Raw genomic sequence first — 27,955 nt, forward strand, 5'->3', positions numbered from 1 at the left:
AAAAAAAAAAAAAAAAAAAAAAAAAAAAAAAAAAACCAAAAACCAAAACTCAAAAAAAAAAATGAAATTGAAATTGAAAATCGAAAGACATCAATAAGTTGCGCTTGAAACTTGAAATATTATTTCGATTAACCGGTAGCCGGTTTTGAGAGATATACAGGAAAGCTTTTGAATATTATTTTTAAAAGTTAATTCAGCTCTTTAACCACTTACAGCAGTACACTACATCTACTGATAAAAGTCATGTTTGGAAACATACAAAATGTTCCTTTTATTTTTGGAAATATCGGCTAAGAGACGCAGGGACAAACAAATAATTACGGCTTGATAGATTCGGTGCCCGGATGGGATTGCGTAGAATTCTTCAATATCATTATGAAGGTATCATAGCTTTTCTCTTCTAAGAAAAGAAAAGTATGTCAAGTCATTCAGAAACTTCGTGGCCTAAAATGATCTTTATTGAGATCTTAATATCCAGAGTATGCTTCTTTATACAATAATAATCAGAAAATTTGCCGATTATAGCGAGAGAAATAATAACAAGGGAATAGCGGGAAAGAATAAGAAACGACTGGAAAAACTTGCACAAATAAATTGTTCCAGAGAACAGTATCGGGGTAGACTGTCGTGCGGTAGAGAAGCAACTGCCAGATAAATGAAGAAGGCAACGTGGTTTTGCTAAAAGGCTTGATTAATGGCCAAATAGCTAGAAGGGCATAGTTAATTCATCAGCATAACGTCTACGTGTGTGTAAACCATTGCCCATGTAGTTCAGGCCCCTGGGTTATAGGTATTGTCTAACACTCTGAAGGGCGCTGGTTACGCTAAAGTAACCGACAAGGTGGCGTAGCCACTTCGCAGACATCTGAACATAAGCACCAGATGTGATAAACGATGATTTTGGGGGAACACAGATGTGCCGAAACTCCCACCTCCTCCTGTTGATCCCTGGAAACGGTCTTTGACCGGCGAAAAAGGGTTTAAGGCTTGGACTATCTATAACTTGGCAATAAGTTTTCTGAAGGATAGCTTAGAGGTACAATGGACGAAGTCTTGCTACGAGATCTATTTTTCTCATAAATTATTGCTAATGAAGAAATAGAAACCAGTCGTTGTCCTAACTGGTCACGTAAAGTACGTTGATATAGTAATAGTCGAGAGCGTGGAGCCCGTCCGCCAGATATCAGATATAGCATCCGACGCAAATATATCTAGTGTTGGCTAGCCGGGGTGGTATGGTTGATCCGAAGACTAGAGTCACTACGTCGCGTAAAGTAAGGTTAAAGGCTTTATAGTCTAGGGATCAGGAGTCCGCTCAGAAAGTCACGAGTACATGAGGGTAGAGCTCGCTGCATTGATGTACTGGAGATTGGTGCTTGCCAAGATCCTTCAGAGGGAAGCTTGCATACTTACACATATGCGGAAACCGCGGTGGAAGCTTACTAGCTTCCACCACTCCACAGTTTAAAGGCAGCAGTTAATCAATGTGTGAGTCCTGACCGCTAGATACGGCCCTTCGAGGGGTATCGTGGTGGTTGTCGTTTTCATCATTCCTAAAGCAAATAATTAGAGGCAACGATACGCTCCAACACTCCCCACAGTGGGTTTATTCGGCCATAGACAATAAATATATGTCTCCAGTGTAGTTTAGGCCACTAGCTTATAGGGATTGTCTAACTCTCGGGGGGGGCGCCGATTACGCAAAATTAACTCGTGTGTCATCGGGCACCGTGGTGCGAAGCCTTCATGTCCATAAGCAACGATTGCAATTTTTTTTTTTTTTCTAATCCAACATTATGTTCTTCTACCAAACACATCATATATTTTTTATAAGCACTTTTTTCTCAATTTATTCATTTAAATAATTAACAAGCACGCACACACTCACACATGTTGGACACAGGTTGAAGTATAAATTAAAAATCATTTACTCATTTATTGTTTGTGCATTTTATTCTGCACCGTGTACTTGAAGTGTGGTTTTCATCAATAGGTTTGAGACAAAGAAAATAATAGCAATAATAATAATAATAATAATAAATATATATATTAATCAATAAATAGTAAATCAATATTAATAATTTTTCTTTAAAATAAAGTGATAAAGTACCACTACTGCTTTATTTTGTTGCATAAGTATAAGTAACAATTATAATTGAAAATCGGTATGAGATTGAAGAAGAAGGCAAACTTCACTTTTAAGAGATGCTAAAGCATAACATTAAGCAAACATTTTCTTTCAAGCGCTTCAAAAAAATTATAACCATTTTTTGGTTATGTTTCCCGACAAGAGTGTACGCATTGTTTTGTCAGTTTTTACCAAATTAAGATGTTACGAAAAGAGTTATCGAGAAAAAATTCGAACTACCTTGGTTGTAGTTCTGTTGTGACTGCTTGTCGATTGGGCAGACATTCGCTGGGCTGTGATCGCTTTCCTGTATCTTTTCCTTTCTCTTTTCTCACTTCTTTTCGACCATCATCGTGCTGCACAAATAGGTCGTATATACGACGGAGGCGGAATCTCGCATACCCATCACTATGCCTTTCGCATTCCACTCTTCGAATTCTTTTATTTGATACTCGTATCGCTGATATTGTTAAGAAAAAAATAACCCACCCGATCGCTGTGTCTATCATGTTCATTCATTTTAGAATGAATTCATTTTTAGGCCGATAATTTCTCTTCATAAACGATTTTTCAGTCTATGGTCCGCTACGCGTGCAAAGACTTCCAATGTTTCTACCAAATTTGAAGTCGAGATCTTCATTTTTGCCACCAGGATAGTGTCAAACAAATCTCACACAGCCGGACAGACATGGAAAAATCAGTTTAAAATTTCACGCTGATCAAAAACGCATGTACTTTACAAGGTCTCTGTTGTTTCCTTTTAAGTGTTACATATGTTATGTAACACCGCCATCCTACAGTGGTGGGTATAAAAAATTTCAATTTTTTAAAATACTTTATCTTTTATGTATTATCACAAAAACAAATGTGATAGTGTGACAAAATTCGTACTCAATAAAATAAAAGTTTATAAAAAAAAAAAAAAAAAAAATTTTTTACATAATTGTTTTTTTTTTTTTTTTCTTGCAATTTTCATTTTACTGTGTAAGTCCTTTTATTTGATATCCATCGCTATCTAAAGGGTTGTTAAAATAAAATTAATCGGCCACGTTAAGGAAAGGAGAGCATTCATCAATTTAGCTTTAAGACGCTTAACTTGTCTCATCCTATTGTTAAGAAAACAAGCGCATACGCCATTTTGTGGCCGGCGCCATTTTTAATGTACAGAAGAAGTTGACTGCTTCACATTTTATTGCGGTGTTTGCGTAATTTCTGCATGATGGGATATACGAAAGTGCCCGAAATATCGATTTCCAATTTCCATGCATAACAAATAGGAGGTGATAATAAAATGAAAATGAAGTATTGGGTATCGAACGATTCAATTCGGGAACCGCATATAAATTGGTTTCTAATTTCGGTTCGTTTGCTAAAGTTGCGTTTCTTCTCGCCCGCTATGAGTTGTTTACGTTTTTAAAGGCTTCATGTCTAAAGCCCATAAGTTATTGCTGAAATACGTGTGTGTATTTGGATTAGACTTTTGGAAACTTGAGTAAATAAATAAATGCGAAGAGGAGGTGAAAAGAAGAAACGATAAAGTTTACTCACGCACTTCGTTTGTTTACCTACACGCACTGCCACTTAATAATCATTTACCGGATAACAATCGCATATACATAATATACATAAATAGATGTACATGCATACATACTTATATTTGTAGATACATCCATATATACATATATCCATATGTCCGCACATAAACCGTCCATATGTATGTATGGATGTATGTATGTATGCGCGCGTGTGTGTTTGCATCTATATGTGCATATATAACGCAAACGTTACATATACGAATCATAGATAATACCACAAAAAGTTTATTACTCTCCTACATTATTTTAGGTTTTCATCTTGTTTTTTTTTCTTCTTCTTCTTCTTCTTCTTCTTTTTCCCCATAAAAGAGCTCAATGTACGTGATTGCGTTTTTTTTTTTAAAAGAAGGAGGAAAATGTCAATTTCATGGAGTTGTAGAGGATTTCATATGTGATCATATATTTCATTATTTGCCAGGAAGGAGAGGAGGTGTACTGGTTATGTGGTGGCTTCACATCCACTTGTTTTTATTTTTATTTCTATTTTATTAATTATTCATAGTCAAGGCATTAATCAAACAATGTCTTGAAAACGGTGCATACTAAGCACTTGAACAGGATTCAAAAATAAGTTGAAGTTCCAGTGACGGCCATACATGAAGCGAGCAAGAGCCTGAAAAAGCCTTAAAGCAGAGGTTAATGAACGTATTAATGAAAATTTAAAATAAGTTCATTTATAATTTCACTTGTGCAAAAAAAAAAAAAAAAAAAAACCTTAAGCGGTTCCAGACAAGTTTGAATTTCTTTCATTTCTGCCTATGACGAGTGGTGTTTTGGAAAAAGTTAAGCAGCGAGAATTTAACCGGTCAAACGAAAGACTTTAAATTTAAACAGAAAAAAAATCAAAAAAAAAATCGTCAATTCTAACACATAGACAGATTTAGGGAAATCAATTGCTCAGTATAATCAGATCATTCAAAAATTTCATAGTCTCTCACATAGATAATAACATCGGTAGCATGCATTAATGATAATAACATCTCGTTGTAAGTAAAAAGAGGAAGAGATAGGAAGTGGATGTGTCGCCCAATCACATCCACTGCCGATTGAGTTTTAAACTTTGAACATCAACGTGATAATCACGACTCTTATTAACTTGGACCTACGGTAGCTCACTTGAAATATATGTGCGGCACAGAGTTTGATTAGATCTCCCCTTTGGCTAAGTATGGCCACCATTTTTGGCCACTGTAAATACATGTTTAGCTAAATTACGTTCATGTTCCAGCAAAAGAGAAAATATAATATCCATAATAAGATTTTGTAGGATATGATATGAATAACACGATACAATTGTTACGCTAGTAAAGTTGTAACGTAAATTGAAACGACTTTAATAATGATATGCGAACATGAGTTTGCATTATTGCTATGGATAATTTTGAAGAGCGACGACAAATTGACCGCCCACTCTTCTATGGATTGTTTAAATTTTTTTAAATTTATTTTTCAATGTCAGAAAATTATTCAATCAGCCGTACCGAAAGTGTTTTTCAAAGTGCTTCCTCTTAGTTTTGCAACATAAGCGAACACCTACATAAAAACAAATCAAATCAAATTCAAATCTTATTATAACCAAGGACCATAAGAGAAGATACGGAGAAGGCGGATTTGTGCTGCAAGATCGAGGCATTCAATCAAATTGAATTAAATTCTTCAAGGCACAATGCCATGATATTCTCGCCTGAGATCTTCGTTGTAGATTTTTCACTCTCTCTCTCTCTCTCTCTCTCTCTCTCTTCTTTCTAATTACAAAAGGCGGAATGTTTGATATTTTTTTTAATATGTCAGCTATCGATTTTTCAATTCGGTTTGATTTTGATTTTTTGTTTTTTGTTTATGTCATATTCAGTAAAAAATGTCACAATCGCTTGATGGAAGTTATGAGGTTATGTTGCGTGATTCATTCAGCTTTTTTCTTCTCGGTTTTTTTTTTTTGCTTCCTAATTATGTCCAAATAAATCGGGGAAATGAATAGAAATTTGTGTTCTCTTCGGCACTTTATGGAAACTAACTCGAATTTGTAAGCGTAAAATTGTACCGATAAGTGAGCGATTGAACACTTGAACATAATATCACTCAAAATACTATAACAGAGCATAAAATCATTATCAATGGAGTACTAAGATTGTGATTGAATTGTTCATGATCCGATCTTCAACGATCATATGTCGCTCTGGGAAAACGGCAAACTATAATCCCCCACTGGTAACTGCATCTTGATTTGGACAATTTCACTGAGAGATTTTCGTTTGTATTCTTCGCAATTCAAAGTATAGATTACTTAGGCCCTGATGTTTGAACAGTGTAAGTTTCAGTTGTTTACAAGCTATCGTTCGATATACATCAAAATTCAAAGAGACGGATGTCATTAATGGAACACAACTGAATAGAATTTTCTGCATTTTTCTTTTGATTAATTGAGGATAAAATGCAGCTCAAGCTAAGGGGCTTGATTAAGTTAGCTTGGGATGAAAACGCGGTAAGCTACGCAACCGTTGGAGTGTGATTTATGAGATTTCGGGGAAAAATGTTTTTCTTGCAAGAAAATGATTTTCAGCTTAGGCCGAGAAGTTTTACCATATCCCACAAATTCTCCAGATCAGCGCCCCCGATTCTGATTATCACTTATTCAGATCGATACAATTATATTTAGCAGGTTAACAGTTAACAGCTGTTAACGAAGAACGGTTTTAATCCCGACGGCAACCGTAGGCTATCCGATAAATGGCAAAAGATCGTACATAGTTACTCGACTATGAGAGGGAGAATGAATTGATGTCTAAACCTATAATAACTGTTTTTCGTATCTGGGCGGGAAAAAAAAAATGTACCCAGGAAATATTGCCATATATTGGGTGAAATTAATTCGTATCCAATGAGAATTTTAAAACTAAGAGAAAGGCTTAAGATTAACGATTCCCAAAATAATCGCACATAGATAGCAGAGTTAACTTTTCGAAACAAGCGTCAGTTTATCCGATTAGAGAGAAATTATCGCATTAGCTCAATTGAATACTCATAACTAATGCCTAAGCTTCGATTCTGTGTATATATGTAATATATACGATACATATCTTTATATATATGTTTTATATATAAAACTTTACTTATATTATCTTTACATAAATATTTTCGCAAGTGCCGGTGAAAATCGATCCCGCGTGATTGACAGATCATTCCCATCTTGATACATTTTAGGCGAGAAATTGTGCATATATTTCTTCCAATGATAGGGATATGTTGTGGTTTTATTTAATTTTTGTTTTTTTTTTTTTTTTCCTTTTATTTATTGAATTTTTAGTCTTTACTTTTATTCTTTATAACCTACACCACATGGTACAAGTTATACAAGTTTATGCCCAACTTTTATTATATCAATCGATTTACAAACACTTTTTAAATAGACTTAAGCTTGTCTGTCCGTCTTGTTGTTCTTTTTTTATGATGAAATCTATTACACCGGCTTAGTTTGGTCCACAGACGAACGCTATCGAAAATGTTTGTGATGGGAATACATTTTCGGCCACTTCCCATATAACGCCGCATTCTTATAAGAAGTTATATGCTTACCTTTAGGGTGGTATGGGTGCTTTGTCCGTTTTTTAATTTATTTCATTTTAAGTAAAATTATTCACGTCATCTCCATCGGTAAGTAAGCCTTGAGATGAGGCGACGACATTTGTGGGTAATAAAAACTACAATATATATAAAATATAAATGAATAAACCCGCCTGAGTAGCCGAAGGCGAGGAATCTCGACTAGCAAGTCAATGGTCGTGGGTTCGGATCTCAAGTGCGGTAGAATTTTTAATAATAAAAGCCGATAGCCTTAGATGCTAGTGCTTTTAAGAGTTTAGTCTTAGAATTTATTTCTCTGGCGAAATTAATAATAATAATAATAATAATAATAAATGAATAAATGAAGATGTCCGTGAACAGCGACTTTACTGTATCATCACTGTACATAATGCATTTTATTCTTTTTAATTGTTTTTTTCTTTTTTTTTTTTCAAAATTTCGCAAACTGATAGTCTTACAACCTACAAACTGAGTAAATTTTATATAGTTTTAGATTTAGTTCGGAGAAGAAAAAAGTTTGGGTTCAACTACAGCAGACAGATAAATACATGTAGGTATGCAGTATGTATATGTGTTTGTGCGCGTTTGCATTTAACCCACTTTATTATATATTGCTGATATTACAACATATATATGCTATCAAAGTAAATTGGCAAAAACAAGTGGGTTTTCTAAACAATAATAAATTATTGGGAAAAATTGAAAAGATGAGAGGAACAACGCGGGTTTTGAAATTTGAGTTAAAAATTATTAAAGTGAAAAATTGTTAAAATAAGAGAAACAGACAGGGCGGCAACAATGGAGAAGAGTGTAGAAAATATATGCTATAAGCTATAAACTCGGCACACCATCAAATACCCTACACCATCCTACAGTTATTCATGTAAGCGTGATATGGGAAGTGGTCGAAAAGAACGTCTGATTGCAATCATTTTCAGTAGCGCACCGTCATCCGATGAAAACAAGTTGGTCCAGTGTCCAATGAACGCAAGAATCTAGATGGATAGTCAAACGGATTATATCGATTCAGAAGGTTATTCCAGATTGATCTCAAGTTTTTCCGAGTGCTGCACACATCGACACAAATTTGATATACCCTTGTACCACAAGCGATGTAGGGTATAACATGAAATTATATTCAACTTAAGCTAAATGCATTTTTTTTCTTTTTTTTATAGGCGACTTGAATGTCGTAAGCATTCTAGAACGTAAAGTTACAGCAGTCAGCAATGCGGGCTATGTTGGATGTAACGTGCGTTCAACTTAAAACCTTTATCGCGTCTAAGCCATAATGTCTTGCACTTAATAGAAAATACATGGGAAAGAAAGATTACATAAGATATGGTTATATAATCGACTTAAGGAATTACGTTCTGGGTTCAACTTTTATTTTATTATTAATCGCCGAGTAATTTTGGCAAAGAGACAGACACATCAACCGATATAAAATCGATTGGGGGAAAAGAATGCCCTACAACGAATTCTGACTAATCTCTTATTGACATCTTAGACCAAACGATAACAATTACAAAGCATTTTTTTTTTTAATGGCAATTGTGTCAATTCGACATCGATATGATCGGTTCGCTACCAGACTCTTACGCGAAAAATTTTGAAAGCTGCTTTCATGATTACATGACACATCAATTGAATTATTATAGATTTTACGTATATGAGGCATAAATGTGACGCTGCGCTGTGTGTAAGAAAGGGCTGCGTTACAGACATGTGACGTCCGTTAGGATGACTCTGAAGAATGTATGTTTTAACGAAAGTTTAAATCGACATCAGTTAAATGCTGCAAATTCACATCAACATATGTTTTGTAGAAGTGTTGTTGATCAACATTCAATTTTTGCAAAATTGTATTAATATAACTCCCACGTGTCTGGATCTAGTAACCTATTCTGGAACGTATGACTGGACGTGGCCGAAGGTAATGAATTACAGCTTAACTAAGCAATTGCTAATTATTAGCTTCGATCTTGATTCTCTTCAGCAACAGATGCCTCAAAATGTTGGAAGAAAACGGTTCATCGATTAAACATTACGATCGCATGGTAAGAAAATCTCATTTCGAAAAGAGCTCAATTACCTGATACCTTGAGATTAAACTGGACAATTTTCGCTCTTCCAATTACATTATGTGCATACCTTTAATTGTCATATCTGTCAATTTAGGCGTTGTCGAAACGTTGTTTCATGCGATTAAGTCTTACATCTTCCCGTCAATCTGTTTGTATCTTGAAACTTAAAGCATAAGGTTGCATAGCAAAAAAACAAAAAAAACAAAAAAAAGAATATATAACAGACTGGAACTGGAAGCAATTAGCTTCATCAAGTCCTTTAACATATTGATCTAAAACTCAACTTTAACGTATTAGCCTACTAAAGAAGATGATGAACTAAAATTTGGTACATCTACAGTCATTCAAAAATTCCACATAACTATGTTCCTCAATTTTTCGATATCCTTTTCCATTGGTTGCAGGCAGATATATAGAAGATTTTGCCTAAAAAACGCCGAACATTCAACTTTGGCTGACTTGTTATTGGGTTATGCACGAGTTAAGCCCGCTTCAAAAGCTTTAACTTTAAATATGTAGGCGCTCCTGCTGCTGCATCTTGCTGCTGGTGTAGCAAGAAACCACAATCAGTCATACGGATGGATGGACATTGCCTAAAGTAGTTCAACAGTTGACATTGATAAATGCATTGGCTATTTATGGACTTTGCAATTTGAACAGCATCAACTGATGCTCGATGAGGTGTATAAAAATTAAAAAAGAAACAAGCAAAAATTTCTATCATTTTTACGCTCGACTTTAAAGTACACCAGTATACATATACGTGCGGATCAAGTATATAAAGACGTAATAAGAGCATATACTTATTACTTATTATTTTCATGTTTCAGAAAATTTCAAATCCAAGCAAACTGGGTGATGCCGACGTCTCCCAAGCGGCGACGTTACAAAAACGAAATGATAAAATTTGATCTTTCACCAGCGGGTAGAAAAGTAACAAAATTTACATTCATGTTCATTTGTACCTGAACGCGAACAAAATTTGTAAGAGTAAAATATTAAATACAAAATTTATTTTTCGCTGATTTAATCAAAAAATTCACTAGAAATCCAAAAAGAATCAAGAACATTATATATTCGGTCGTCACCGACTCTTTTTTATACTCATCACCGTGATCCCAAAAAAAAATAAATAAATAATTAAATAAATTTTCACACTTGGTAATAGTGGATGGGCGCGATTGATTTTTTCTATCTTTTGAGTAAAAGTAGAAATATGTATGATGTGTGTGTTGACTTTTCTGACTTACAACCAAAAAACACGTAAAACAAAGTAAAGAGTTCAAACTCCTCGTTACATAGACTTGTGGATGCTGTGGGCTTGTTCTTTGAAAAGTTCGGGCCTTTTCTACGCTTATAAGCAATATCTTCATTTTTGCGAACGAAAGAACGCTTACCACAAACTGCAGGCTGCACATTTGCGCAGACGTACAAATGGACAGATGGATAGACAAATGGACGGACGTGTTTAGATGCATTCCGAATTTGAAACTGGCCAAGAATTTATATACTTTATTGGGGTGTGTAAGACTCGTTTCACCGCCTTATAAAGGTATTGCAAATAAATGATACAATAACACACTATAAAATTAAATAGGCGTGGCCAACTTTTTCCATTTTTCTAGAGGTACTAATTAAAGCATGGGTTACCAACCAAATTTACATTTACATTTTTGTAGACTTACGCAATTTTTAATTCTTTTTGAAAAACATAAGTGTCTTCAGCTTAGGTGTTACTGCAAGCGTGTCGTTCGACTGATTTAACCCATTTCCAATACCAACATACGTGCAAGAACTTTCAATCCTTTTGCCATATCTGAATTTGATGGATTCATTTTTGCGGCCAGGATAACGTTTACACTAGCCATTACAAAGACGGACAGACAGCCAGGCGGGCATAAATCAACTCTGAATTTGAAGCTGATTAATAATGTAAATGCTATGTGGATCCTCCGAAACTTCCTTCTGGGCGTTACAAACGTTTTAACAAAATTAACGTACCCTCTATCCTTCGATGATGGGTGTAAAAAAAAAAAAAAACCCACAACAACAAGGCCTAAGTTAATGTAAAAATATGAATACACTTTAACTAGAAGAATACAACAACAAAAACAATAACTATGGCAGGAGCAGCAGCAGCAGCAGCAATAAGAAACATAACGACAAGCCGAAATGTAAACTCTAAAGAAATACTGCACACACGCAGCAACAAGAACAACCACAATATCTTTTATTCATTGTTCATGTTTTATTTGTTAAATAAAAGATAAAACGAAACAAACCAAAAAACAAAAACTACCTGAACTTATAATAACAAAGAAAAGTATCGGAAAAATAACTTAAAGAGAGACTGTATTAAAATAACTTCAAAATTGACAAATAAAAATATATGCTGTGCACTGAAAAATGCATGTAAACACATTATTATATCATCTGTACATACATATTTACATTCACTGCCGCATACGGACAAAAATGAATACAAAAATTTATTCAAATAAAATAAAATACTTTTTCATATTTAAATATATGAAAACAAAGAAAAAAAGAAGAGAAAAATACGGCATACGAACCTTTAGGAGAGTGACCGCAACGGAAAACTTTTGAAATTTGATGTTTAAAAATGTTTTTTTTCTTTTTTTTTCCTCAAAATGTCAGCAAGAAGAAGATCAATTTTAACTACATATAGTAGCGACAACAGCAACAGCGGCAGTAGTAGTAGAGGTAGTTGTAGTAATAAACACCAGACGAACGAGACGGCAACAATAAAAACAAAAGCAAAAACAACGACAACAACGGCAATATCAACCGCAATGAAGTTTAAACAAAAAGGTGTGTTCTCTATAACGTACAGAGTAAGGAAAACCTGAAGATAAAAGTTATCACTAAATTTTTGGCGGTTTTTATCCACAGAAAACGTTCATCATCATTAGCACTATCATAAGCGATTCCTTTGTTTGTTGCTTTGTTTACTTGTATTTCAAAATATCAATTCGAATTTATATTAACTTACTACTATACTCGATTAGTTGCTTTTTTTCTCAATCGTTGCGTTTTTTAATTATACAAGTGAGAAAAAATCTAATTGGAATTTGTTTACAAACACAAATTTTTCCTTTTATCCACGCACAGACTCGCAGACTTTTTACCTTTCCTCTTGCAAACTGTAATATTTTATCAAAATATTTCGTTTCCCGCTTCTCCAAATTTTCTGTTATTTCTATCTATTTATTTATTTCCCGATTTTGTGTGACAAGAAAATCTTTTTTAAATATTTTAGTAAATCACTTTTTTTTTATAATATTTTTATGCATAAAATCTATTCTATTTATTATATCTTTGTATAGACAATTAGTTCACAACTAATAGCAAGTATTGGAGATATTGGTTTGATTTGTTCGTAAAATACTAGTGTTTTGTTTTTTTGAAAATTGTTACATTTTTTATAATTGATTCATCATGGATTGTCAAAATTAAATAATCTTTGCTTCGTGATGATGTGAAAAGAAACACTTTTGCACTTTCTGAAATCAAGAGCAAATAACTCTTTCAGTATATTTTTGCGTATATTACTTTAAATCATTGACAAGAAATCTATTCTCTCCCTTTAAAAAACTAAATTTCCAGGTATAGGTAATTTACGGATTTTATTAACATAGGATTTGTTTTTGAAGTGTGAATTTAGATAAATTACGTATTTTCACACAAGCTCCCGCGACGTTACGACCGTTTGAAAATGCAACAACAAAGTGCACACGATACTACTTTTATAGCAACAAAATTTACAATTTACTCTCAGAAATTGAATTTTATTATTCTCAGCTTATTTTGTACAGCCAAGTAAATTTTACTCAGAGAAATAGAATTATATTCTCGCAAAATTCAAAAAGCCTCTCAGGGGTCTTCCTGTTCTTCATAAGTAATGTACAGGAAAGTCAATTTTACGCTCAGCATTTATTTTTCGCTACTCTAAAAAGAAAAAACTGAAGTTAGTTGTGGTTTAGTTAAGAGAGGACTTTTTTATTTTTTAAATATCAAGCAAGTGAAGGAGCAACAACAACATATTTAGATTTATATTCACCTTTCTCTCTCTCTCAAAAATACAATTAATCAAAGAAATAAATAGTTGAGCACAACTGCGAATATGGTTTTCTCTCGCAACAACAACCACACACGGTACCAGATTTACAGCAACAAATAACACATCAATACCAGCAATTCTCTGATGCTGCCAAGTAATCACACAAAATAAACAAAATCCTACATTATTAATCCCAACAATCCGCTGGTGGTGCCAAATAGAAATGCATCTCAGAGCATTTCAAAAATTTGCTCATTTCACGTTCTCAATTTAAATTGAAGTTAATGCGTTAATAATATTTCGCTCGGCGCAATCACTTTTAAATCATTTAAAAAAACTAATCAAAATTATTTTATGCCACAATGCAGAGAATTAGTTATTAATCAGAGGGTTACCAATTCTTGCGAAAAATATATTCCCACAAAGTGGATAGAGAAAAATGTTTTTTTTATTTTCAAAATTTCTCGGCAAAAGTGGCTAAATAATAGTATTTTAACATTCTAAATTGGTATGAGAACTTTGGACCGGCTGGGCGCAATTTTTGAATCGCCTGCCATATAACGAAAACTGTCTCAAATTCGAATGTTCTTATAGGTATGAAAACATTTTTCGCTAACATACCAAATTTCAAAATATTTTTAAAAATAGTTCCCATAAGCAGAATTTGAATTTGTTTATGAAAGGTATTTTCATATATATTGATCGCATACCGTCGTATACATCCACTTTGAAGTACGACAGCAAAAGAAAAAAGAAAAATTTTGTCGCACTTCACCTGGCTGAGTATTGCATTTCGTAATATACGATGGCAGGCGCCGTAATTAAACAATTATAATTATATTTAGGTAAGCATAATTTAATATAGAAATTAAGTATAAGTAGTGCGCCTTTTCAATTAAGAACTCAATTGTAATCAAAGCAACTCAAAAAGCGTTTAATTCGCTTGAACCATAAATTAGGGACCGTCTCATGTCGAGCTATATTGGCAATCTGTGAGACGGAAAGACTTGGCGCACTGAAGCCGAGCAGCTTAGGGCTAAACTCACTTACGTACACTTTGGAAGAGATTCATAGGGAATTTCTTCCATAAATAATATATTGTACACGTCCAATCTTCAAACTGTTTACAATATTTATGAGATGTCCACAACGTTGTTTAATGTGGACAGAGTAGGCTTTCAAATCCAACTATATCTTAATTTTAAATATTTAACAAAGCTCTGTTGAAGCGTTTGCCGAGTTTTGTTAACAGATATGGTAGGTGTCTTTGCTAGCAAAATTCGAATTTGTCTTCACACCCTCAAATTTGGATTTGCGCACTCGCGAATATAAGTGGGAATTATAGCAAGGTGTTATAAAAAGCTCAATCCACGTGTAAGGAAATGGTCAAGAAATTGATTCAAAATTTCAATAAGGTATATAAAAATTAAGAACTTTATATTGAGCGGCTAAAAGTATATTTCAAACGATGTCAAATGCTACTCTTCCCCTGGTATGTTTCCCTAATTATAAACTTAAATATTTGAAGCGGAAAACATAAGGCTTGCGTTACGCATTATACAACTAATGATCGCAAAAAACAAAAAACAAAAAATGGTTTTCCATATAGGAGTGGATAACAGTATAATTTAGTTTAATTTTCCTCTTTTTTTGTTATGAAAATCATATTATGTTTGAAACATAAACCGTATGATTTTGTTTTCTTTTCATCGGTTACGATCACTGTTTTGCCTGTCAAACATTAAGCGTACTCAGAAATTTTAAATATTTTACAAACAATTTGCAATCGAACACAAAGCAAGGTAAAGCAAAGTAAAGGTAAGCTGCCATCTAAATGCAGACATTCAATATTATTTTGACGGTTCGTGAGTCACGCACAACGTATAACGCAACTGTTATGATTTCCGCTAAAGACAACAGTGGCTTGAAAATGAATAACATTAAAATAAGAAGAAGAAAATAGATAATTTTATAGAAACACCTATAATGTGCTGCTATCTAGCGTACAAAAGTGCTTTTACGTACAATGAGTAGCAATGAATGTAAAAATATCATAAATAATGGATTATCGTATATTAATGAATTTAAATATCGTATGTTTTTCACTTAGGCATATGTTTAAGCTTTCCATAAATCTTTTCAATATAAACTTTAAGCTGAGAAAAGCATGAATCGCATTAAGCGAAACTTAGCTGTTAAAGAGAAAATATTCCAACCGAAGGGTAACTGTTTCTCCAGCTGATAGTAAGCGAAATTATAAATACAAATATGCCTACTTTCAGGCCGATCAGGCTGATATAAGAAAAAAAAAAGAAAGAAATCATAATCAAACGTAAGAAAAAAAAGAAAAAAAAGAAGAGCTTTTACATAAAACAAAAAGAAACACATTTTATGAAAAAAAGAAGCCTTAGAGAAAATGGTTAATAGAAAATTAAAACACAATTAATTTTCGTTTTTAGTTAACTCTTAAGTTATTTTTTATTTTTCACAATTATATCAAGAAAACAAAAATAAGAAAAAAAAAAACAAAAACAAAAAAAAAAATAAGAAAAAAAAAAAAAAAAAAATGAAAGGAAATAAAAGCTACTTATATTTGTTTTATTTTCTGCAAACATTTAATGAAAATAGTATTGAAAAAATGTCTTTTTTTCTTTTTCATTTACACTTAAATATTGTTAAGAAAATTATGTAATTAGTTGCATTTTTTTATTTTGTTTTCATTTTTTGTCGTTTCATTTATATTATTAAAAATTAGTTAAACGGAGAAAATAAAAAGAAAAAAAAAAACGAAAGAAGATATTAATTAAGCTTAAGTTTAATTTCAAAAATTATTTTTTACAGGTTATTTTCAATAAAAGCTTTGGCTTTAGGGGCTTCAACGTGACGATATTGTTGTTTTTGCCTATAAAACATAAATTGTTTGTTGTAAGGCCAAAACTGTGCTGTAGAATTAGGAAGAGGTGGTAGTAGTAGTGGTGGTGGTGGTGGTGGTGGTGGTGGTAGTTGTGGTTGACTAAAATTATTTTTCACATTTGCCTTAAATTGTCTGCCGGCAAAAAAAAAATTAATAATAATATAACAAATGGTTTTTATATAATTTCTTTTTTTTTTTCTCATTTTTTTTTAGTTTTTTCAATAAATTTCTTTTTTTCTTTTTCTTTTTCACTTGATTATCGGAGTTTGCTTCTGTGGGCATTGGAAAAGTGCAAAAACGGCAAAAAAGACTCGTTAATATTATATCGTACATTTATTTGTTATACAATCGCTTTAGATGCATGCACATATACATATATACATACATCCGTACGTGCCTGCATGCATACATATATATATATACATACATATTCTTAGCTTCCTACGGCTGAATAGCTGCATGCGTTCCGGTTATGGCATTATTGTGATTATTATTTTTACCTCAATTTATTGAATTTCTTTTAATTATAAAATTATTTTCAATGTCAGTGTATATCAAGAGCAGTCTTTGGAAATTTTTTTCTTCTTTTTTTTTTTTAATTTTGTTTTTTTTTTTTTTTGTATAATAATTTTTTTAAGTATAAAATGTGAGCATATTAAGAAAAGGTTTAGAAGTATGTTTTAATGAAAGATTTTCCTATGATACAAATCCACCGCTAAGAGTATAATAATCACAGAGGGAAAGAAATTATGCTTGCTGAATATTGATTACATAATTCAGACAAAATGGTATTGTAAAAGTAAGAACAGCGCAATGGGACACATCATCATGGTCATCATTAAATGCTCTTCACTAATTATCGCTTCGCTTAATACAGTTTGCAACATAAGTTGTTATACGGGGAAGTGTTCGAAGAAATTGTCGAAAAAGTAGTGCGACCTGAGTGGCACACGGTTGACAATTAAACACTCTACACCACCCTACACTTAACCATTTCTCGACAATTCAAAATCAAGCATTATATGGGAAGTGATCGAAAAACCAGTCCAATCTGAATCATTTTCAATAGTGTTCGTCCTTGGATCAAAATATATCGATAAGTCGAATTTTATCGAAATATCCCATAAATTGCGGCCGGTTCAGCCCGCAGAACGCAAGAAAACAAGACAAACGCATAGAAGTCAGTCTGAATCGATCGGTACATTGAATGCTGGGTTTATTTCAGGTCCTTCAGCGAGCGTCGCATACGTTCGCATAAACATAATTTATCCATATACCACGAGTAGTGTAGGGTCTAAGAATATTAATATAAAAAGAAATGGATAGAACCGCCCATCCATACACGTACACATACACAGACACACAACCAATAAGATAGTCCGCAAAGGTCCCATCAAACGAGTAGCACCAATGGCATCGATACCCACGAAGTAATACCTGACGATTATCTCGCGGGGGAGAGTAGTTGGAAAAGTGCCTGTGCGGAGGGAGAGCAGTTTTAGTACGTAGGCGGTCATGGCTAGCGAATCACTCATCCAGCTCGTATAGCAAACAGCAGGAAGAAAGAAAGTCGGTTGACATAACTTTCGGCTGTTCTTGCTGGCTATTATGGTCAAGGACACTGAGTCGCTTTATTACCCGCCTATTTTTTAAGCAAATCAAATTCTGCAGACGGTTATTATAGATATGGGTTGAAAAAAGAAAAAAAACGGCGAATAATGTTGTTCAACCAAAGAAAGCAACAAAGGTGAAGTTGCCGGAGGGAGATAGAGAGAGACACGACAGTAAAGCGGGCTGAGGAAAAAGCAGAAAAAAAACTCAAAAATCTTTTTCACATATTTTGACAACAACTAAGAACTATCAGACGCAGTATAACGCAGCCTAATGAGAAAAAGGACAATTCATCGTCGAACGGAATGAACCGAGCGAACGTGATGTGAGTTTGAGAATTTGTGAAAAGCTCTCTATTTCTCTATTCAGAATCAAAGAGATTGCTTTAAGAACTTCAAATGATCGATTCAGATATTTTGGTGGAAGAGAAGAATTTTTAATATCATATATAAAGTTAAAGTGACGATATATATATGTATAGTGTATAAGAGTACTCTTTAAGCGGCGGATTTACACGTTCCGTGTTATTCAAACACAAACTTTGGTTAGAAACAATTTTGTTTTGTTTTTCATTTTGCATTTTTTTCATTTTATTTTCATTCTCTGTTAGGGTTAAACATTATCAAGAAATAGCATTCATTTTTTTATTTATATAAATTATTGAAATGTGATTATGTAAAATACAATCAAAAGCGAATTTAATGTTTACAATTATTAGTGTGTGTTTGTTTGTTGTTTTTTTTTTTTTTTTCTAATTAATTATTTATTCTTTTTTTTTTTTTTTTACTAATACTATTGTTTAGTAAGAAATTTGTAAAAACAATATTTGTCTAAATATTTTTTAAAATATATTTTAAAAATAAAAAGTGTTATTTATATAAGTTATATTTAAATTTTCTATTACATATATATATATATATATATATTTTTTGTTTTGTTAAAATTTTTAATAAGAAAAACAAAGAAGAACGAAAAAGAAAATGGAAAGAAAGAATAAAAGAAACCAATAAATAAATGAAACTTACCCATCCGCTAATTTACGTCTACGTGCTATGGCACTATTTTTAATAATTTCTGATATTTCACGACCTCCCGATGATTCGCCCTCCGATGTTGATGCTATCTCGGTTTCGTTATCGTTACCATCACCACCAGAAGAGGGGGCTAAGCGACGCTCTGTCGGCAGTTTACCTAAACTGCTAAGATTACGCACTAAACTTACGGTATCATCATGTAAAGCCGCCGTTGTCGTTGTCGTTGCCGTCGTCGTCGTCGTCGTCTGATCCGTTTCTAATGATAATTTCGTATCACTTGTCGTACACGATTTACGCAGATTTGTGACCGTAGCATGTTCTGAACTTTTTAAACGATTTTTCAATTCATTATTCAAATCCGACGTCATTAAACCGAAACAACCCGATTTCGATTTTATTAAACCGATCGTTGCTGGGGCATTTAATGTTTTCGTTGCGGTAGCTGCATAAATAAAAAGTTAAAAGAAATAATTTTTTTTTTTTTTTATGCTTCAATTTTGCTCGTCATTATTTCATTCTTTGATTCATAGCTTAAAAGGCATAAAAGTATATTTCGGTGGCATAAGACATTTCTGTATAAATTCTCATGCAATAGATCTGCTCGAAGCGAGTAAAACACAATAGCAACAAAATTATCATGGTCTTAAGGTAAACTAATCATGCCCCACCGCCCACTCCTGCTCGGCCACACGTCTGCCCATCCGCTAGTCCGGAGAACGCTTTGTCTTCCATCAACATCTCCTACAGATTCTACTTCAAACCACTTTCGTAGATTGCGACACTTTTTCTAATAACACATGTTGTTGCCAAATCCCGAGTGGCCGCGGGAGCATGGTGGATGAATGTGCGCCCACAACCGGTAAGTGTTATATGCTATGGACATCTTATATTTATTATTGAACATTTCGAAGCAGATATCTTACGATATTGCCTTTCTTCGCCACGCCCCCCAACTTTTTCGCTAATTATGAACGTTGCAATCAAGGCTTTTCACGAACATTTCCATCTCTCTCTCTCTCTCTCTCTCTCTCTCTCTCTCTCTCTCTCACACACACACACACACACACACACACAATTACAGCTAATTTGCGGATATCAGAGTTTCGTCTTAAGACGAATTAATTTTTCGCACTTGTTTATTTGCCCAGTCTCAGTAAGTCTTAGTCAGATTACTTTCAGTATAATATCTCTTGCAGTAATGCTGACGATCTGAAACTGAAACTTTAAAAATTTGAAAGTTTTGCTCCAAGTTATCGAGTAATACTTCCTGGGAATCTCCTCGTGATTACAAGTTGAAGTTTTCATTCGCCTATAGTCAGTCAATCAGTGAGTGTACCAAGTATATGTTCCACAAAAATTATAATTAAGAACTTGAAAGCTCTTTTAACGCCTAAAATTATTGCATGAAAAAAAAAACAAAAAAAAAAACAGAAAGCAGCCTTATACTGTTTTATGCCTTTTAACTCTACTCAAACATATCCATTATGGTTGCGTTAGTAATAATGAGTAAGCGGATCATGCCTTTAGGATTTTTGAAGAATTTCATTAGCATTATTAGTATGTACTTACATTTTCATTTAATTTTTAGTTGAATGTATGGTTTATTTAATGAATTTTAAATCCTTTGTTTTATGGTTTGACTTTAATAATAAAAAAATGGTAGTTTTCAATTAAAAGACGATTTATATGATAAAAAGTATGTAAATATGTTTATTAAAAAGATCAAAAAATAAAAAAAAATAATAATAATAATAAAAAAAAAATATATTAAAAAAGCACTTTTATTATAAAGCATACAACAAACACTCATATCTCTGCCATACAAAATATTAACAAAATAATATATATATATATATATATATGGAGAACATTAGAACATTTTTTCATTAGTGCACAGCAAAGTATTTAAAAAAGTTCAGCAAATCTTTAGCAAATCATAAACTCATAGCATACGTCGCCTCGCAATCACCACAATGGATGATCGATTCTATATAAATCGTGCCTTGTAATAATTTCTTCATGTGAGACGCCAACATATTAGAAAACTTGCCTACATGAACAAACATAACTCTAGCGATAAATAGACTTAGGCAGGTTGCATTCCATTCAATTTTTCAAATTCGTAGTTTCAAAATCAACTACCCTTACTATAGTTTTATTTTTATACCCATCATCGAGGGATATGTATATTGATTTTGTCAAAATGTCTGCCGCGCCCAAAGGGATCGCATAAACTATATATATATATATTCTTGATCAGCATCAAATTCTAAATTGATTTAAGCATATCCGTCTGTCCGTCTGTTGAATGTCTGTTTTAGAAAACATTGCAAGTTCTCGCAACATAGATTGCTATTAAAGATGGGCGAAATCAGTCGAACGACACGCCGGCAGTCTCACGTAAATTGAGAACACTTCTATTTTTCAAAAGGAATAAAAAATTCGTTTTTTTCTCATCGCTCACAAATTATAGGAGATAAATGTACAAAAGTCTGAATGCATATTCAATGGGCTATGCTGTAGCATTTGTGCACAAAATGGGAGAAGATCGACCATGCCTATTTAATATTTTCTTCAATAATTTTGCTACCGAAAATTGTGTATAAAGCTTACCTTCTGTAGTCAGGTTAAAATGTATGGAGGAAGTGAAAGAATATCGCGAATAAGACAATTTATGACGCAATGCCGACAATGAACATTGAACAGAGAAAGTATTTATGAAAAATTTCCACAGAAAAATTAAGCAAAAACGAAGGCCAATAAATAAACAAAACGCAATAGGTTCGTTAGCTATTAGTTTGAAAGCATTAGAATCACAAAAGAGTGATTACCACTAGTATAGACTAACAGGTGTATTTCTAGCGTTGTGGCCGTTCAAATTATTCGTTGTCCTTTGTAACCCGGTCCATTGAACGGTCATTCTACATTCAAAAAAAAGTAAGGGAGAGCTTGTGAATGATTTGTTAGTAAAAACGAACAGATTAAAAGAATAAATTTAAAAAAGAAAAATTGTTTTCATTGTTTCATAAGCCGGGACAGGGATAAGAAATTTTCACAAAATTCTTCTTCTTCTTCTTCTTCTTCTTTATTTTTAAGTATAACATTCAGAATTTATTTAGATTTTTATTAATTTATTTATTTATTTAGTTTTTTTTTTTGCAATATTTTTCAATGAATTTTCTTTCTGCAAACATTTAAACAAATAAATGTATAAACACTTCAATAATTATCAATAATAATAGTATTTATATATAGAATGTATACATATATATATATATATATATATAGAGGATAGTAAGTAATATAAGCAAGTATATCGGAGGCAATGTATTGGATAGTTACGCCTATAAATAAATATCTTCTCTTCTTTCTCTTAATAATGGATGAATAATTCATAAAAATCGAAATATGTTTAAGAGTAATGGCTGAAAAAATGTACGTATATACATATATACGTATATACGTATATACATATGGGTATACAAACATGTAATACATATATACACATAGGTTTACATTCATATATACGCATGCACACATCTAAAGATATATATATATATATATATATATACATACTTCTTTCTATATGTCTTAAGAGTAAATCAATTGCAGTGATATGCCACATTAGAAAGATTCTGGAATGTCGCGCTAAATAAATGTGGGGATCAATCTATTTTAAGTTCTTGATTTCCGCAGAAAGTCCAGTTATTCGAAATGGTGTTTGAATATTCCGTTTAAGAGGATAAACCACTATAAACTCTTTTTCTCTTCTCTTCTTTTCTCTTCTACTTTTGCTAAATAGAAGCTTTGGAACTTTCATTACCTGCAAAGAAATTTTGAACTAACTCGCAAGCGCTACGACAGGAATACTTGTGTTAAATGATTTGCAGCTGGGAAGTTGAAGTTTAAATTTTTGCCTATCTCCTCTAAGGCACTAACGGCGGATGCCGTTTATTTTCGTTTAAGTGTATTTCCAAAAAAAAATAAAAGTATGTCAATCAAGTATGTAGTAAGCTTGATTCATTAATGTAACCTTCAAGTGTATATGGGGCTGAATGCAATTTCGAAGCTTCCATTCATTGCTTCTCTACCACGAAATGTGAAACTTTTCTATCAAGCGTAAAACTTGTGATTCTCTATCTGACAGATGCAGCGAAAGAGACACATTCGGGTAAAAGTTGAGACGAATAGTTTTTTACCTCTCAGATCACGGGCTAAATTTAGTAAGAAATCATGTTTAATAACGTATTCGAAATCTTTAAAACCGCTTATCTCGAAACACGTAGGTTTGAAAACGTTATGCCGCATAACTCAAACAAGTTTCGTCTTTTTCATTGAAATTTTTTAGAGTATCTTTAAGGCTACATTCTCTCTGGACGAATACGAACGATTTTTTGTTAAGTTAAAATTCTTCATTATTTTTTTTTTTTTAGGAGTGAATTTCCTTTGGTCCAAAATGGCACTTACTCACTCAAGCAAACCCTCCGAGAGGTGTTCTCAGTTTATGCGGTACTGTAGGCGTGTGCTTCCACCGATTTGAACCATTTTTTAAATCAATCTATGTTCAAGGGAATGTTTACAACAGACATTACACAGACGGACAAACGGACATGCTTAAATCGATTTAGATGCTGATTTGATGCTTTAATCAAGAATATATATACTTTGTTGGGTCTCTCTGATGCTTCCTTGTGGGCATTGTACACGCGTTTTGGCAAAGTGAATATATCTCTCGTCCATGGGTGACGGGTGTTAAGTGCAGATATTTGGCCAATTACAATGTGGCTTAATAATAAACAGAACAAAACTGTATATAAAAGCGGTATCTGTTGGTTCATCTATCTTTAGTAATAAAGTGTAAGTAAATGTATTCCCAAAATCTTAATTACTAGATCTTTCCTGAAATCATGCACTAAAGGATGAAAATTATATGTCATCTGATTTTTTGGGTTAGGTTTGTTAGGCGAGCCGCAGAATTTCAATTAGAAAAAGCAAAAGTTTTGTGTCATTTTTCTTAGGGGAATATATAAGAATCTTGTCTTTTCCGGGCAAGGTTGGTAGCCGCAGTCTAGGGAGGGTGTGTATGTCTTTACCGACTGAATCTTCAAACTATATTGTTGTTTTAAAAAACAATTGCAATTGATTTGCCTCCTCATAGTGTAAGTAAAAAAAAAAAAAAAAAAAGCATTAAATAAATAAAAACAAATAATAATAATATTAATAATAAAAGTTATTAAAATATTTAAATGAATTTGGTATTAATTTAATTATATTTTTTTAAGGCAAGTTAACTACTACTCTTGATTGATATTATTTTTTACTTTTAATTATTATTAATTTTTTTTTTTATTAACTAAATCCTTTGCTTAATTTTCGTTTTCATTTCAATTAACATCGTTATGTAACCCTTAAGTTAAACTAAAATCTACTTGATTTCGTTAAAAAGTTGTTCAGTTGTCCTTTGTTTTATTTAAACAATCTCTTAAGTACACAGCTGCTGATGGGTTATTCTCTTGCTCTTCTTTACATATGTTTAATGTTGGTTTTTTTATGTTTATTTTTATTTTTTTTTTTATAATAATATATTTTAACAGCACCTTCTACTCTCTCTAAAACACACACAACCTAAGGAAATTATTAAGACTTTTAATTGTTTTTTGTTTTTTTTTTTCTTTGCATTTATGTTATTTTATATTTTATTTACTCTCTCTTATTATTCTACTATTTTATACATTTTCTTTGTTTTCATTATCAATTTTCAAAGACTTTAAAATAAACGTATGCCTCTGATGTTCGTTTTTCAACTCAGGTATTTTATTAAGTACAAATATGTTATATTATTATTTTATACAATTTTTAAGGTACTCTTTGCATTGTTTTATAATTTGTTGTTGTTGTTGTTATTGTTGTTGCTGTTGTTTTCTTTTCCTTTTTTTTTTTTAACTAAATTAATTTTGCATTTTCAATTTTTCTTCTCTGATACCAAGGGTCCGGTAAAAAAAAAAAATCTCTTATATTGTGAAGTCAACACAAACCCACACTGACAACTAAAGAAGTTTTCGTGATCAAAGTGAAGTTTCACATCGAGAAATTCATTAGAAATATCTAAGCCATCAAGGATGATGTGAGGACATGGGCTTAAGCGAGGACAGGGAATGAATTGATATGTTTAATTTGCCAGACTCTAGGTGCCATAATCGCGCCTATTTAACTATTGTTCGGGATCTGTTAAGTAAGCTTCGCAAGTAAGCAATGAAAAAAAGGGGAAATTCATAGAGACAGTCATCGGATCCTCTTTGCAATATTCTGCTTAATTGATTGATTCATTAATTTTGCGGTTTAAAGATTCAGAACCGCCTTCAAAATCGTAAAAATCGTTTTGATCAAATCTCGAAAAGCAAGAAATTAAAAAAAATTGACAAAATTCATAGCGCATTTCGTTTGCAAAACCCTCTGAGGATACGAAAGCCCATCATTGTGCATTCCATGATTTCGATATATATATATATATATATATATATATATACATTTGCGTTGACGCTTGTTGCTTATATCCACTGCTTACGTTGCCAAATGATTTTTTCTCTTTACTAATACGGTTTGCATTTGAAAACGAAATATATATGTATATATATATATATATATGTATGGAAAAGACGATATGCACTGTAGGTGGGAGAGGATGACGAAACAAAAAAATGCAGGAAGCGGAATAAGAAGAAGAAGATGATAGGTTCCGTGGATCAGGGGGTGTTGGAGATGGTGGCGGGGAACGAGACATACTTTAAAAGGATATCTAATTCTATTGCGCGTATGAGACGACGACGGCACGGCATGGCACGGCTGCTAACTAAAAATTTGAAATTCATTTTTTTTTTCTCTGTTGCAAATGCAATAACGGCGAGGATAAGCGGACATGAATTTCCTCTTCTTCTTAGACAAAGTAATTTGCGAAAAGGAAGAACAAGATACTCTTAAAAATCGTTTACATCAAAATCGAGTCTTACGTCATAATGCGGCGGTGGCGGCAATGTAACAAAATAACTCGCCCATCCACCCATACAATCAGAGAATATTTTTAAATAGTTTATCAAACTCTTCACTAAACTGCTGAATTTCGCTGTCATCCATAGTACGACAAATTTGATCAAAAGCTTGATCAGCATTTTTCAATTCATCCTCAGTAACAATAATTTGATCATAGTTTGTAATTTTTTGATATACAGGCGATCTACGCTTAATACCGCGTCTCGAGTGTTGTTGGATGGGAGTATAGTTAGACCATAAATGTCCTTTGCGCAAGCCAACCAGAGATCTCTGAGATGTTGTTTGTATTGATGGCGTGCGACGAACATCGTAGCTTTCTTTTATGATATCGTTGCGCGGAGTTTGTGGCTTCACTTGGCAAACATCTGGGACTGATTTAATGTATGTGGATGAAAATGATTTACTTTTCGTTAACGTGGTTCTCATCTGCCTCTCAGCAGTCACTGTCTCACCAAAATATTTTGCAAATTTATTAGACAAATGATTGTTCGGCAACGAAGTCTTGCCATTTTCGATCATTGAATTTGAACTTAATTGCTGGCTAAGGGGTCGTGAGTGTTGGGTGAAATTTCCAGGACTGATCTGCCTCTCAGTAGTCATTGTCTCACCAAAATATTTTGCGAATTTATTGGACAAATGATTGTTCGGCGACGGAGTCTTGCCATTTTCGATCATTGAATTTGAATTTAATTGCTGGCTAAGAGGTCTTGAATGTGAGGTTGAATTTCCATGACATAAACTTTGGTTATTTATATTGTTGCTGTTGTTGTTGTTGTTGTTGTTGTTGTTGTTGTTGTTGTTGCTGCTGTTGCTGTTAGGTGGTTTGCGAGAAAATTTCCTCCTTGTCTCCACAACAGATTTAGTGTGTTCATTGACGACCAGGACATCGATATTTTCTTTACCCGAATCATTGCTGCTTTCGTCGGAGTGATGTTGCTCTGATTTATTGTCGGCGCTATTTAGCTTTCCATTCGAATTATTATCGGGAAGTGCATTAAAATGCCCATTTGTCATGCTATTCTCAAGTGAACCTAACATATTGTATGGCGGTGACTTTAAGTCCATTTTCATGTATTTATTGCTAGACGGTAACGTTTGACGTTGCGGTAATTGATTACAGTTCTCAATGAAAAGCGATTTAATTTTTCCAATTTTTTTCGGTGGCATTGCGATATCACTTTCGGTACAATCAAAGCCGCTCTCGGTGACAGTGTCGTCGTCGTCATCGCTAACAAGTTTCGATTCCTTGTCGATATTATTATTGCGATCATTACTCTGAAAAGTGCGTGGCAGCATTAATTTTCCAATAATCTTAAGTTTAATACGTTTCATGGTGGGTGTTAACGTAGAAGTGGGTGTAATCGGTTGCTCAATTATCGAACTTACAGGATCAGTCTTATTCGGTATTTTCCCCTGTAAGAAAGGAGAGGTTTTAACTATATCTGGTTTAATAACAGCACTCGCAGCGTCTGCATGATCGTAAGACGGAAGTGAGTTATGCTCATGACCGGTAGGCGTTAATTGCAAAGATAATGGCCTATGACGTACTATTTCTTGAAGTGAAACCGATGGACTCTCTAGTGCCACAGTCGAGGTATAATCCATAGGTGTAGACGTTAAACTGTTAAAACTACCTGTTGAGGCGGTACTGCGTTGCGTTGTTAAATATGTGCACGAACTGCCATTGCTGCTACTATCAATGGAACTGTACGGCGGGCTGCCACGTGAATAAGGTCCCGGACTGCGAATTGATGTATCGCTTAAGCTGCTGAAGAAACGCAAACGTGCCGACAAAGACAACGTGGATGGCTCTAAATATTTATATAAAAATTAATTTAAATTTTTTCACCACAACTCAGTCAACGAAGGAGTTTAC

At 33.2% G+C, this 27,955-nt stretch overlaps 1 protein-coding gene and 1 long non-coding RNA gene across 13 annotated transcripts in view; one reads left to right on the forward strand and one right to left on the reverse strand.

The window, feature by feature from the left end:
* Positions 1–11,400, forward strand: part of LOC119632725 — a 28,829-nt gene extending 17,429 nt beyond the window's left edge. Inside the window, exons 2-5 of one of the 4 annotated variants that reach the window (XR_005246810.1) lie at positions 8,484–9,241; positions 9,305–9,365; positions 9,797–10,166; positions 10,223–11,400. This is a non-coding gene — a long non-coding RNA (uncharacterized LOC119632725). Of the gene's footprint in view, positions 1–8,483; positions 10,167–10,222 lie in introns of all 4 variants that reach the window. The other 3 variants (XR_005246809.1, XR_005246808.1, XR_005246807.1) reach the window with 3 other exon arrangements.
* LOC119632721 (supervillin) overlaps positions 1–27,955 on the reverse strand; it is a 297,800-nt gene that overhangs the window by 101,393 nt on the left and 168,452 nt on the right. For 8 of the 9 annotated variants that reach the window (XM_038025795.1, XM_038025798.1, XM_038025797.1 and 5 more), the window contains one exon: positions 19,024–19,474. In XM_038025795.1, the coding sequence (XP_037881723.1) occupies positions 19,024–19,474 (451 nt within the window). Of the gene's footprint in view, positions 1–19,023; positions 19,475–24,972; positions 27,891–27,955 lie in introns of those variants that run through there. The other variant, XM_038025799.1, reaches the window with a different exon arrangement.

The sequence above is a fragment of the Glossina fuscipes genome, unplaced genomic scaffold (assembly GCF_014805625.2).
Source record: "Glossina fuscipes isolate IAEA_lab_2018 unplaced genomic scaffold, Yale_Gfus_2 1, whole genome shotgun sequence".
NCBI lineage: Eukaryota > Metazoa > Arthropoda > Insecta > Diptera > Glossinidae > Glossina > Glossina fuscipes.